Source organism: Taudactylus pleione, unplaced genomic scaffold, assembly GCF_031769625.1.
Source record: "Taudactylus pleione unplaced genomic scaffold, aTauple2 ptg000032l, whole genome shotgun sequence".
NCBI lineage: Eukaryota > Metazoa > Chordata > Amphibia > Anura > Myobatrachidae > Taudactylus > Taudactylus pleione.
The window spans coordinates 41,592,139-41,605,109 of NW_028284434.1; the positions used below are offsets into that span (position 1 = coordinate 41,592,139).

The window sequence follows — 12,971 nt, forward strand, 5'->3', positions numbered from 1 at the left end:
CTAGAGCAAGAAATGACAGCTATACAATTGCTGAAGGCAAGACTGACAAATACAGATATGCCCTAACTTGTCTTTGCTGAAGTCACGCCATACAAACCATCTCTGCGCGCCTGGCGTGGTTTTTTTTTTTTGCTGAAAATGCATCTTACAAAAAAAAAAAAAAAAGGACACCCGAGGCTGGCAGAATTGCATGGGATCTGGAGGCTTACCGACGCCAGGCATATCGCGCTGCGTGGTATATTGAGGCTAGATGAGCAAGGACACATCTGTATAGTCAAGCTAGAAAAGTGCTCTCTATACCTGAAAGTGTCAACTTAATTCAGATTAAAGGGCAAATTTACAAAATGGTTCTTTTCAAAGCCATTCACATGTTGTTTCAGCTGCTGGATTTAAAAAGGGGCAATAATATGTAACACAAAATACTCCTGGTTTTGAATTTAATAACATTGCCTCTTGAAAACCACAACTGCTTTGAAGACCGCGACTTATTATATTTACTCGTAAAAGGCTCATTAATCGTGTAAACAGATAAAGTCCCAGTAGACCAGCAACATAGAGGTAGGAAGTGTGTTTAATGGTCTTCTCCCATGAACATTAGCAAGACAATGGGTTTGTACTGCCAGAGGTGAAACCATGCTAGACTGTAAATAGGTAGTAATAAAGCATTCCCTAACCAAACCTGAACAGTGCACTATTAGAGCAACTCTCTCCTAGATCACTCCTACTTCTAATGTCTCTAACATGGAAAACAACATTTCTGCACACATCAGTCTTCCTTTACCCATCATCACCACTTAATGACCGTAATCTGGAACATGGTGAGAGAAGTCCTGTACTGCTTATGTCCTGGATCAGGGAAGACAAAAAGGTGTGTACAAGCTGGTGCCTTCAGCTTAAGTCCCTATAAAGCAATCAAACCGATCATTTGTGTACTGAGCATGTTCTCCTTGGAGGTAAAAGACTACTTTAAGCACAGGACAGACATCCAATTTGTCTCAGGGCTGATACGGTTAAGCTGCATCCCAGGTGATAACCACACAGAAGACGATACTGTGTTATATTAAAAAAAAAAACTGTAGAAGAGTGGGTAAATCAAGAGCAACTTACAGGTCTCTCCTCCTCGGGAACTGGTTCTTTAACATCATTCCAGAAGATTGTCGTTCTATCACCAGACTCAAAAATAACACTGAACTGATCGCGGCAGTCTGGATCCTCAAGCCATGACCTCAAGTTACCCTAGAAGAGAAAATCCAAGACACATCAGGCCACCTTCCTGAAGGATGTGGGATTATAAAATTGTACTGTAAAAATGACAATTTTATATATTTTTTTTTGCTTATAGATGGCAATACAAGATTTACTTACAAAGTCCTTAAAGGGCTGTTTTTCAGGAACTTCCCAATCATCACTAATGACCATATATCTGCAAGACAAAATTAAAGCAGCTGAAATACGGACAATGACAGACTCTCCGTCGCCTGTCAAATTATCCTATTATACTGAAATGGAAAGAGCAAACACTCACTTATCAAAGTCTGTGAATAGATTCACTCTGAAGGTGTGCTGCTTGTCCAGCTTATAGCCATCTGCATTCTTCACAGCATCCTGAGCGTGAGCAGGTAGTGCGTACTCCAAGAAAATATACCTAAGACAGCAGGAAGAACAGAAAACTCTCAAAGTGACACATAATTAGAGTTGTAGGCTTCCTGTGCACTCAATGAAAATCAGGTAAGGAACATACAACAGAATAGGGTCACTACAGTACCAATCACTAAACCATAGGACCAAATACAAAAGCCAGCAGAGATAGCTTCCAGAAACCAGATAATATGTAAGTGTCAGAAGATATGTAGGACTTATCAAGAGATTATCTACCTCCCTTCCTTATATTGAGAGACCCGCTACCTCTGGCATCTGCATTGTATATCTTGTTGATGTGTGAATTAACTCTCTATGTGTCATTACAACAGTCATGTAGTTTGAAAGAAACAGGGAACATATTCACTTTGGGGCTTTTAATAGGATATTGAAAGTATAAGAGTGTTAGGGAGTGGGCTTGTTTAACTACTGTGCCACTGTGAAAATAGTTTATCATGGCCAAAAAGCATCTACTTCTCAAACGGTGGAAGGGAAAGAAGTCAGCCAATAACACACTGTCCCTATTAGGGCACACTAGCAGAATATTAAAGAGTTTTGAAAGTTATGAATCTTGAATATAGGAATTATTCGCAATTGTACATGGTCTTAAGTTAAATCTAATTGCAATGAAGAAAATTATAGGTCTGCGAGTAGTGTATGGCAATAAAGTGAAGATTGATTCTGAATCAGAAGCAAAATATAGAAAACTAAATACTTCAAAGAACTAGTAAATAATTATCATATAATTGTACCCAGCATAGCGATTACAAAGTAAAACTTAGGGCCGTATTCAATTAGATGTGAAAAGTGACGTTTGGCGAAAAGTTTCTACGGATTCGTACTTTCCGCCTGTTTTCAAAGTATCTCCATAATCAATTCCAGGACGATTTTGCCTAAGAGGAAACTCAAAGTAATCAAGTAGGCGAAAAAGATTCGCCTATGAATACCAGGTGAATATAAGTGCAAATTCTTTACTTTGGGGTGCAAACATGGGGAAACCACCCAAAACAGCCCCCCAAAGGACAAATCTGCAAAAAAAATATAATACCTCAGAACACCTCAAAAAATTACTTTAGTATTTGGGGCGACAAAGTAAAAAGTGGGGGAACAAGCCTAAAAACTAGCGAAATAGACTTCTTGGGGGTCTGCAAGAATGGGTCAGGTATTTTTAGGATTGCAGGGGCATGTCGTAGGTGTGTTTTTTTTTTTTTTTTTTTTTTTAAAGTTCACTTTAGAGACATAAAAATATGCTAGCACCCATATTCAAGTACCCCAAATTTGACTGGACTACTTATTTTCACCAAAAACTACTGCTATATGCCACTCTTCACCACTTATGCAGAGAGGCTAATAAGAAGCAATTTAAACTACTTAAGTACCCCAACACTTTTATTAGGGCTATTAGTACACATCTACATTAATTCCCTGTTAGTGCATCTTTTTTTGGGGTACAGACTGATTTTTCCAATTATGACTGTACTTTCCACCTGTTCCGTATTCGGCGCTTGCCGTTTTCGCGTGGTTTGGAATTGAATAGGGCGAAAAGCGGGGACGCGTGCGAAAAGTTTTCGCGTCAGGCGAAACCTTTCCGACTTTTCGCATCTAATTGAATTCGGGCCATAATATAAAACATACTAGAACATCAAAGCATCCTGCATTGTTTTGTACTGTTTTTCAGTTTTCTTGTTCACTCATTTGTTTATGTATTTTCTAAGGTGCTGCGGAATCCTTGCGGCGCCATATAAATATGATAATTATTCAACACAAACTGTCATTTACATATGCATACCCTTTAGTTAATCCATCTGCATCCGGATAGTATTCATTAGTAATTTTTCCAAACTTTGAGAAAATCTTATTGATTACATTCTTTAGCTTCTCCAAACGGTCAGGTCCCACCTGCGGCACGTTATCCACCACAACGACAGAATCTATACCATCAGCTTCTTGGGGGCATTCTTTCAAGACATCACCCAGCAACTCTGGAGGAACAAAAATCCATGTCAGCGTATAGAAGTAAGGCTACATATGTCAATAGGCTTTCAAGCTCCTTTTCAACTGACGCAACTGATTTAGTAATAATCAAACTACTTTACAAACTAAATTCCACACCAACTATTAGAACACAACACAAATGACTGACTTTCTATTTTAATTTTCCTTTAAAAAAGTATATAATAAATTGTGTGTGTGTATATACAGGTTGAGTCTCCCATATCCAAAATGCTTGGGACCAAGGGTAATTTGGATATCGGAATATTCCGTATTTTGGATAAAATAATGAAATATCTTGGGAATGGGACCCAATCTAAACACAGAATGATTTTATGTTTTATATATACCTTATACACAGCCTGAAGGTCATTTTATACTATATTTGTAATAATTTTGTGCATCAAAAAAAGTGTGTACATACATGAAATTCATTTATGTTTCATATATACCTTATACACACAGCCTGAAGGTTATTTTATACTATATTTTTAATAATTTGTGCTTTAAACAAAGGTTGTGTACATTGAACCATCAGAAAGCAAAGGTTTCACTTTATCAGTCATGTTAAAAATATTCCGTATTGCAGAATATATGGATATGGGAGACTCAATGTGTGTGTGTGTGTGTGTATATATATATATATATATATATATATATATATATATACACATATACATATACATACACACACACATACACATATACACACATATACATACACACAAATGGAATGACCGCTTCAGAGAGGCTAGTCACATCACAAATTTAGATTACACCGTGGATCTGATACAGGCCAGGGATACACTAATATGACAATGAATTGTAGGCCAAAAGTGATAGCAGAAATACCCTCACAAAGTGGGCGATTCAAATAGCGCCGGGAGGAAGCTCCTGGAACTATTCTTCAATTCAGCACGCTGTTTAGGCCAACTAATGATTTCTTCTCGCACCCTCTTCAGGGTGCAAGGAGAAATCTGACTAAAGTGCCAGCTGCGAGGCTGATTTCTGGCTTCGCGGCCTGCACTTTAGTCTAAGGGCAGTATTCAATTTGAGGCGAAAACCCGTTATCGCCTGTTTTAATTATCCCCATATTCAATTTCATGGCGAAAAAAAGTGCAGAATTGGGGTTTAGGGGTGCAAGCTTAAAAAAAAAATCTTGCACCCCTGGGAATGTCCCGTAAAATTAATGTGTGTCAAAAAGAGTTTAAATTAAAAAATCGGGACACCCCAAAAAAATTTACTTGCATTTTGGGGATTAAAAAAAAAAAATATGGGGGACAAAATACTAAAGTAGCTAAATAGATTCCAGAGGGGTTTCCAAGTATGCGGCAGGTGTTTTCTTCATTGCGGGAGGTAGCGGCAGGTGCAGTTTTTAAGAATTTTTAAAAATCATTTAAGGGGCTTAAAAATATGCTTACACACATTTTCATGTAGCCCAAATTTATCAAAAAAAAAAAAAGCTAAGTTGTTCAGATCAGAACCCCTTCTTCACAGGCGCATTTATGCACCTGCCGCAACTATTTAAAACCCCCGATTACTTTCAGCAGGCAAAAACGGGGGTACCCATAGCGATCCCCCATGTCTGGACATCTTAGGGGGTCCAAGGAACATTTCCAGAAAATTCCCTGATTTTTTCGATACTTACGTTTCCACCGGCTCCCGTTTTCGCATGATCCTAATTTAATAAGGGAATAAAGCTGGCAGGCGCCCGATACTTTATCCCCGAAAAACCTGCGATGGCGAAAAGTCAGACCTCTGACTTTTTGCCATCAAATTTAATAGCCCCTATGAGTGCCGGTTCTCGCAACTAAACACTGTGGTTAAGTCGCAACAACCGGCATTCTGACTTAACCACTTCTCGTAGGAATAAACATTGTGGTGAATTGAATAGCTCCAGGAGCTCCCTCCCAGCGCTATTGAATCACCCCCACAGAGGAGGAATAGATAAAGTGGAGATTAGAAGAGATTTTATAACAGAGTGGGGTTATGTGACATGGATATAACGGAGCACACTGAACACTGGAAAATATAACCAAAAGTCTACTAAAATGAATGGATGTGTTGTGTGGTAGATAAGTTGTTGGTTGGTCCAACTAAAGCTGGGTAAACACTCAGCGATGTGTACCCAGACGATATGTCGGTCCGACGGGCCAACATATCGGATCCTGGGTACACATCGGAAAGATGTAATGAACGTTGGAACAATCACTTGTTCCATCCTCCATGACACTACATAGCGCCACGTGCAATATCGTGAAGTAAAATGTGCAGCACAACAAACCTGACAGCGTTGCACGCAACCTGGCATATTGCGCATACACACTGCACGTTATGCCATTTCAATTTGGCCAAATCGGAACATCGCTCCAATGTGTACCCAGCTTACGATAACATTGACTGCGACAAGATAATTGCATCTGCACTACATCTGCACGGTTTGCACTACAGCACGGTTGCCCAGACATGAACATGTTCTCTTTGAGCCTGAGGCCGAATGGGACACGATCTAGTTTGCATACAGTATCCTACACGAAAAAGCTCTGGGTGCACACTATACGTCTATGCAGACTTCCACAATTCTGCAAGTGAAGCCTGCTTTTGTAGAGGTGGGAAGGATCATTGCAATGCAGACAGTACAGGAAAGGTGTGTTTATGTCAATATGGAGTATATTGGGCAGGTTTGCATATCTTATGCCCCAGCTACAAAGCAGGTGGAAATACACACTGATTATCACGACTGGTTTCATACCAAGTGCATGTGTTGCTGATGTGGACACGGTGAGGTGTATGGCTCTGTTCTGAATATGGGTGGAAATATATGCTACCTTTCCGTTACTTGGGGTTCTTTTAAAAAAAAAAAAAATTTCTTTATTGAAGGATAAAAGGAGACGAATGACAAGAACAAAGTGTAAAAGGTGCAACAGAAAATTAGACACAGAGAAGTAAAAATAAAAAAAAAGGAATTACCCAATAGAGAATATCACTAAGCATAAAACAGTCAAAGCCCAATCTCATACAAACTCAGAAATTTGTGGGTCTTGTAACCTAAACTATCCAATAAAAAGGTATATAATCAAAGAGTAAGCAGTACAAAATTATATATATATATATATACACATACATACATACATACACACACACACACACTGTAGTGTAATAAAGGGAGGTCATGTTATACATTCTCAGCCAACCAATAACAGATATACAGTAGTAGATAATCTCTGGTAATGGCTGGGAACACACACATGCTGTGCTGACAAGATTACTAACAATTGCCAGTGCTCTACATAGCACTATCACACAGACAGCTATTCTGCCAAAGTGTCCTTACAATGCATGTTTTGAAGCACAGCTTGCAGTTTTTACTTTTCCCATTACCATCAAAGGACGGTGGGATCAGATGTATACTGTGCATCTACTACAGTACTCATAAACAGATTATATCAGGGGCATATGTATCAAAGCTTGATGTGTGATAAAATTGTGAAATTATATCACCAACCAATCAGCTACTATCATTTCTTAAACAACCTGCAAAATGTAGGTTAAAAGCAGATTGGTCGGTGATATATATCTCACATCAAGCTTTGATACATATGCCCCTAGAATTGATCCCCAACACGACTAAGAGTAGTTCTTAAGTAACAACCAACATAATGACAGAGCGTCAGTGTTGCACTCTCGATGGTGCTCACAGAAGTAATAGATATTTGACAGTAACAAGAAGTAGGTGACAATACTCTTTCTGTGGGGCCTAAGTGTGCTCCAAAAAGATATTTGTTCCCTGCATCTTGTTATTGACACAAGGATTATGCAAGTACTCTGGGTACCGAAGTGTCATATGTAAGTTATGCCCCAAAGGAACTACCTAAATTCCACACATGACAAAAGGAGGCTATGCGCTGTTGGCATGCTGGCAATGGTACACCAAATGACCCTGATTTCACCAATTCTTGTTTGCAGCCCATAGGGTGTGTGTACAAATACAGGCAAACTCATGGCTACCCTAAGTGAGGCACATGCACACAGGATCGCAGGCAATCACAATTAAATTGTCCCCAAAGAAAATAATTAAACTGGAAGGCGCAATGTCAGGGTGCACGTATATTTGCCATATACAGTACCCCCAGCAATGCGGCAAAAATCACAGAATTTTGTATACACCTCTAAGAGAACAAACAAAAATCTGTGACATAGGAGTGACATGGAAGCAACGCGAACCACACCTAACTGCATCTACCCCAAAAGATACAGATATAGAATATTGATCTTAACTTCTACAACACAGCACAAAACAATGCATCTCATAGAGGAGCTTTATATCACTGGCAGTGCCCAGGGAACAAGCTTAGCACCCATTATTCTAGCACTTCCCATATGCTTAGATAATGGAGACTGTCAATTGCAGATGATGAACGGCCCTAACCGCTGCCCCTAGCTGGCTAGCCTCTGCTCCAAGAGCCCTAATTGCTGCCCCTAGCTAGGTAGCCTCTGCTCCAAGCCTGGCAGTGCACGCTGGGACTTGTGGTTGCTGCAAGGCCTCGGCTGCCCAAATCTATCCACCTGTTGCTGCTTGCCGCCCCCAAATAATGGCAGGGCACTGCCCGGGCACCCGCTGCCCGCCTCACCCTCTTCGCTGATGTTGTCCTCAAAGTCCTCCGGGTCACTGAACGCCATCCCGTCCTCATCCTCGTCCTCCTCCTCCTCGTCGTCCTCCTCCTCCTCCTCTGTGGCCTCGGCCACAGGCTCCTCTTCCTCCTCCGCCTCGTCCATATCAGGCTCCGGCCCGTCACACGCGTTCTCCGCCTGGTGCATCTCTCACTGCTCTAAGGGGCTAAGGTGCCCGCTCCTACGCTGGGGTCGCCGCTGAATAGAGGTCCCGGCTTGGCGGCACTAGCGGGCCATGTGCACTGGACCCGGCGCAGGGCGGAAAAGGAGCGGTCCACGTCCGGGGAGAGGGGAGGTCACCGCCCAAACCCCGGCTCCGTCTCACACAGGCTGCGCTATCGAGGGCAGACCACCCGCCGACGGGATTAGCCATAATTTGTACAGTCGCCTAATGGTCGTATACTGTGACCTGCAGCTAACATCCATGTAACGGCTTGCAGGGAGGAATTAACCCCCCCAAATGACAGAAATGGATTGACCCAACATGGCGACGGCGGCTGTTCTGTGTTCCCCCCCCCCCCATACTGCTAAGTGTGACTGCTGCCCTGAGCTGAGAGCCTCGCAAGTGTCGTAATCTGCAGCCGTCTCTCTTTACGGCAGTGTCATCATCCTCATAAGCACTGAAAATGTTCATTATGAAGTTATTGTTGTATTTCTCAATAGTTGACAAAACTTACTTTTGCCATAGCCACTAAATATTCCCATGTGTTCCCATAGACACAGATACCGTGCAGGGAATATAGTCATTCTTTTCATGTGTTCTGCTTTGGCATACCCTGACTTGGCTATCATTACCGTACAAGTAAAACTGGTTATACATACATCAGGCATCTATCAGGGCAATTCCCAGTTTTGCTGCTGCCTGGGTCGATTAATCGGCAAAATCCAACATGTTGGACAATCTCGATTCGAAGATTCTGACCCAAAAATTATCAGAATCTGACAGTCTGGGGATTTTAACATGTAATATTTTACCGATTCCCCGAAAAATCATCAATCATTGGAGTCTGCCGGATGGAAGGTCAGATGGTCACAAACAGAAACAGTAACACACAATACTTACCATAAACCCCTCTCCTGCGTCTGCTGCCGTCCGACTGGCTGCTCCTCGGAACTATGGGAGAGATGTCATGACGTCTCTCCCATAGTGTCCACTGCGGGAGCTGGAACTCTGGAGTGAACTCCAAGCCACCGGCTGCCGCTGAAGGGAAGGAGCCGGGCGCCCGCTGGTAGCAAAATCTCAGTGGGTGTCCGGCAAATGTACTCCAGCCAGGCGCCTCCCTGCGGCGCAGGGCTGATTGGTCAGGTAAGGTGGTCTGGTGTTTCACCTTCAAATAGAACTGACGGAACGCAGTTCCGCCCCATTCCGGCCCACTTTAACCCCTGCCGATGCCAAACAATGCTCATTCAACTCTTTTAAGAGTTCAATATGCAAGCTGCAATGTGGATTTATCTGTTTCCACATCTAGGGGTCAATTCAATTAGGTGCGAGCTGCGAGGTGCAAGTTGCTGTTTCCTCTGTGAATTAATTGTGCAAGCCAATTATCAACTCGCACTGAACCAGTCAGAGTGGGAGAGATGGTAGGGAAAATCTTTACTTTAAGGTAAAATGTCGGGACACCATTCTGAACCCCTTGGACATCCCCCCTAATGACTAATTAGGCAATTGAAAGTTTCCTTTTAACTTAATTAGTCCAATAATTACATGTCAGTTTTTGAGGTAAAAAAAATTAAACTTTTTTTCTCGTTAGTTTAGGCACCCCAAATTTAATTACAGTTTTTTATATTGAAAAATAATTGCTTTTTATCACTTTTATAAAAAAAAATGTAAGTGCACATGGTCTCCCCACTTTTTCTTGCTCTTCTCTCACATTGCATTTGGCAGTCAATTCGCAAACCCCTGCTGCAAGTACCGCAAACAGGCATTTTAATTGGACTGGAGAATTCTCGGGTGTGAGCATTCGTGTGAAGTCTGCGAGCTTCATGAAAAAATTTGCAGCTAATTGGATTGGCCCCTTAGATCAATTATCTATCATTTGGGCTGCAATATTATTATTATTATTATTATTATTAGTTTCATCCAACTGTGTAAATATTTATTAATGTAGTCATTAAAAGATGACTGCACACAAACCCAATTTGTTGTTAGCCAATAGATTATAAGTCACCCATAGTTTTATTATTCTACCATACTTAACTTAAACTTAACCAACTAAAATAACGACACTGACAACGAAATAGATTTGCAAAAAGAGGTCGCAGCCAAATTTATTTAAATCGGATTGGAAATTGATCTGTATATTCGAGCATGGTGGCGAAAAAGCAGTGCTAACTCGGCTACAGCCCATATGAAGAGTGTATTACTAAGATGGGGGTGGAGAATCCCCCCTTAATCTAGCACAGTGCTGATCCCTCCATAAGATGGAGACCTGGTCCTCCCCTAAGGCAGCAACCGACTCGCCTCTCTCAAAGGGGGGATGCTAGCCAAGTTCAGCTGTACTAAATTGAGCCGCCGAGGAGCACTGCTTTCCGCCAAATACGGGGTCCACTGACGTACCGCCACCAGCTAATTAGAGACACTAACTGCCACCAATACCAGACAAAAGAGCTGAGACAAATAAGACCAAACCTTCTCCTGCCAAATGCACTCCATCTGATCTATAGAAGTCAACTTCTTCATAACGGAAACGGGGGTGTTTGATAACACGCCCGCCCAGACTTGCTACAGAACGAGACACAGGAGCATTCAGTTTTCTCCTCAGTCTATCTAAACCCGCGCCACCTTGTTCCCCTCTCCAGAATCTACGTGGAATAACTTCTGACCAGACTAACTGTACCTGCGGCCAATGCTCAGCAATTAACTGAAAGTCTCTTTTCATAGCAATGATGATCTCAACACCTTTACACATACCCAAATCATTGCCTCCTAGATGGATGACCAAGCAGTCTGGGGCACCCCATTTCTTCTCTGAATCCCAAAGAAGAGTCAAAAGGCCATTCCATCTAAAACCTCGCACCCCAATCCATCGCACATTACAGGGGTTCTCGCGAGCAAGGGGATGTCTGCCACCCCAATACACATACGAATGCCCCACAATCCACACCCTATCAAATACCCTACCACAACCTTTAAGGGAAACATTTTTTAAAGGAACATTGGTGCATATATACCATAGCATAATGAACCAGCAACCAGGGCGGGGAAAACTGAGTTGTTTGAGTGACCCAGATGGAGGTGAACAACACCAAAACCTCAATTGAGGGCAAAAGGTGAAAAGAACTCCACTCCCCCCTAGCGGCGGGTAGCTTAAGGCACTGGGTATCCCAAAAAACAAACTCGCATGAAGCGCTATCTAATTAGGCAGCATGTCATCTCTAACATAACCTTTATAAGCGGAAGACTTCCACCGATCCAATCGTTTGATTGCGTCGCTGGAAGAACCCGCTGCTGCTGCACAAGTGGCCGCGCCAATTGTAAACGAGTGCGTGCCATAATGCTGTACCGGCAAATCAAGTGCTATCAAACAACGTTTAAAAATTGCAGAGAATTGAAAACGCGAGAGCAGTGAAAAGTCCTCATGAACTAGCCATTGCAAACCGCGACGCGGACGCTGGTGATTGTAACGCTTAGCTATGGTTACGGGTATACTCGGATCCGGATGCGCAGGAATTGACAACCAATGTCCTCTACCTAATTGGTCGGTTTTTGATATCTGAATTTTTAGCAAGATCAAGTCCGATTTTACCATCACATTAACCAATAGAATCCCAGTGTGTGTTGACTTCTTGCTAGCAGCCGGGAGTTCACCTACTCGCATCGCCCCGAAAAATGCCAAAACGAACGCCAAACTGAACAACACTTCATAATCACCCAGGGCCACTCCTGCTACTGCCACCACGAGATTCTTCAATAAACTGGTGTCGACTGGCCTACGAGAATCACCTGGACCCGTCTGCTCCCTAGCCCAACCCTTCAAAGCTTTGGAAAGAATAAACGACTTGGTTGGGTCTACCAAGCCACGCAAGCGCGAAAAATACGAAATGCCAGCCAAGGCACCGGACATTGCCGCCTTAGACCGGCTCTGTTCATGCCACGACCAGACAAACTGCAACATGTTATCCTCAATGGTCTTACCCTGATCTATCTTAGCTATGAAGGCCAGCCACGAGTCCCACGCCGCCGTATAGGACCTTAAGGTGCTCGGTGCCAAAACTCTCAGGGCGAGTCCATCGATGCCGGCCTGATGATCTGCCAGACATGAGCAGGACAAGGTAAGCCATGAACGCTGGCTGTGGGCACCAACGACCTAAACCTAGACCATTGAAAACGAGATAAAGCATCTACTATCTCGTTTTCAATGCCTGGGACGTGCCTGGCCCTGAAGTCAATGTTCCCTATCAGACATAATAATGTTCAATGCCTAAGCAAACTGAGAGCCTGATTCAGACCCGCTCGCGAGTGCTGAGCGCTCGCAAGCAGGTCGATGGTGCCCTAGTGTGCATGCGCACGACGGAGGCTGCTCCGTCGTGCGCATGCGCAAGACCCGGCTAGCAACGGGGAAGCCGTCGCTCTGGGTCTCGCACCAAAGGGGGGCGTGCTGTCGATGTTGATTGACAGCACGCCCCCTTTGGTGGGCGTGCCGGGGGCGTGGCTGCCAGACGGAGGCGTT

At 43.0% G+C, this 12,971-nt stretch overlaps 1 protein-coding gene across 1 annotated transcript in view; it reads right to left on the minus strand.

The window, feature by feature from the left end:
* The window catches only part of EIF3B (eukaryotic translation initiation factor 3 subunit B), a 30,061-nt gene extending 21,436 nt beyond the window's left edge, over positions 1–8,625 (minus strand). Inside the window, exons 1-5 of the mRNA XM_088452043.1 lie at positions 8,262–8,625; positions 3,428–3,620; positions 1,526–1,645; positions 1,366–1,423; positions 1,108–1,236 (exon numbers count right to left, since the gene is read on the minus strand). Of these exons, the coding sequence (XP_088308169.1) occupies positions 1,108–1,236; positions 1,366–1,423; positions 1,526–1,645; positions 3,428–3,620; positions 8,262–8,448 (687 nt within the window). The 5' untranslated portion in view covers positions 8,449–8,625. The remainder of the gene's footprint in view (positions 1–1,107; positions 1,237–1,365; positions 1,424–1,525; positions 1,646–3,427; positions 3,621–8,261) is intronic.
* Positions 8,626–12,971: the final 4,346 nt, after the last annotated feature.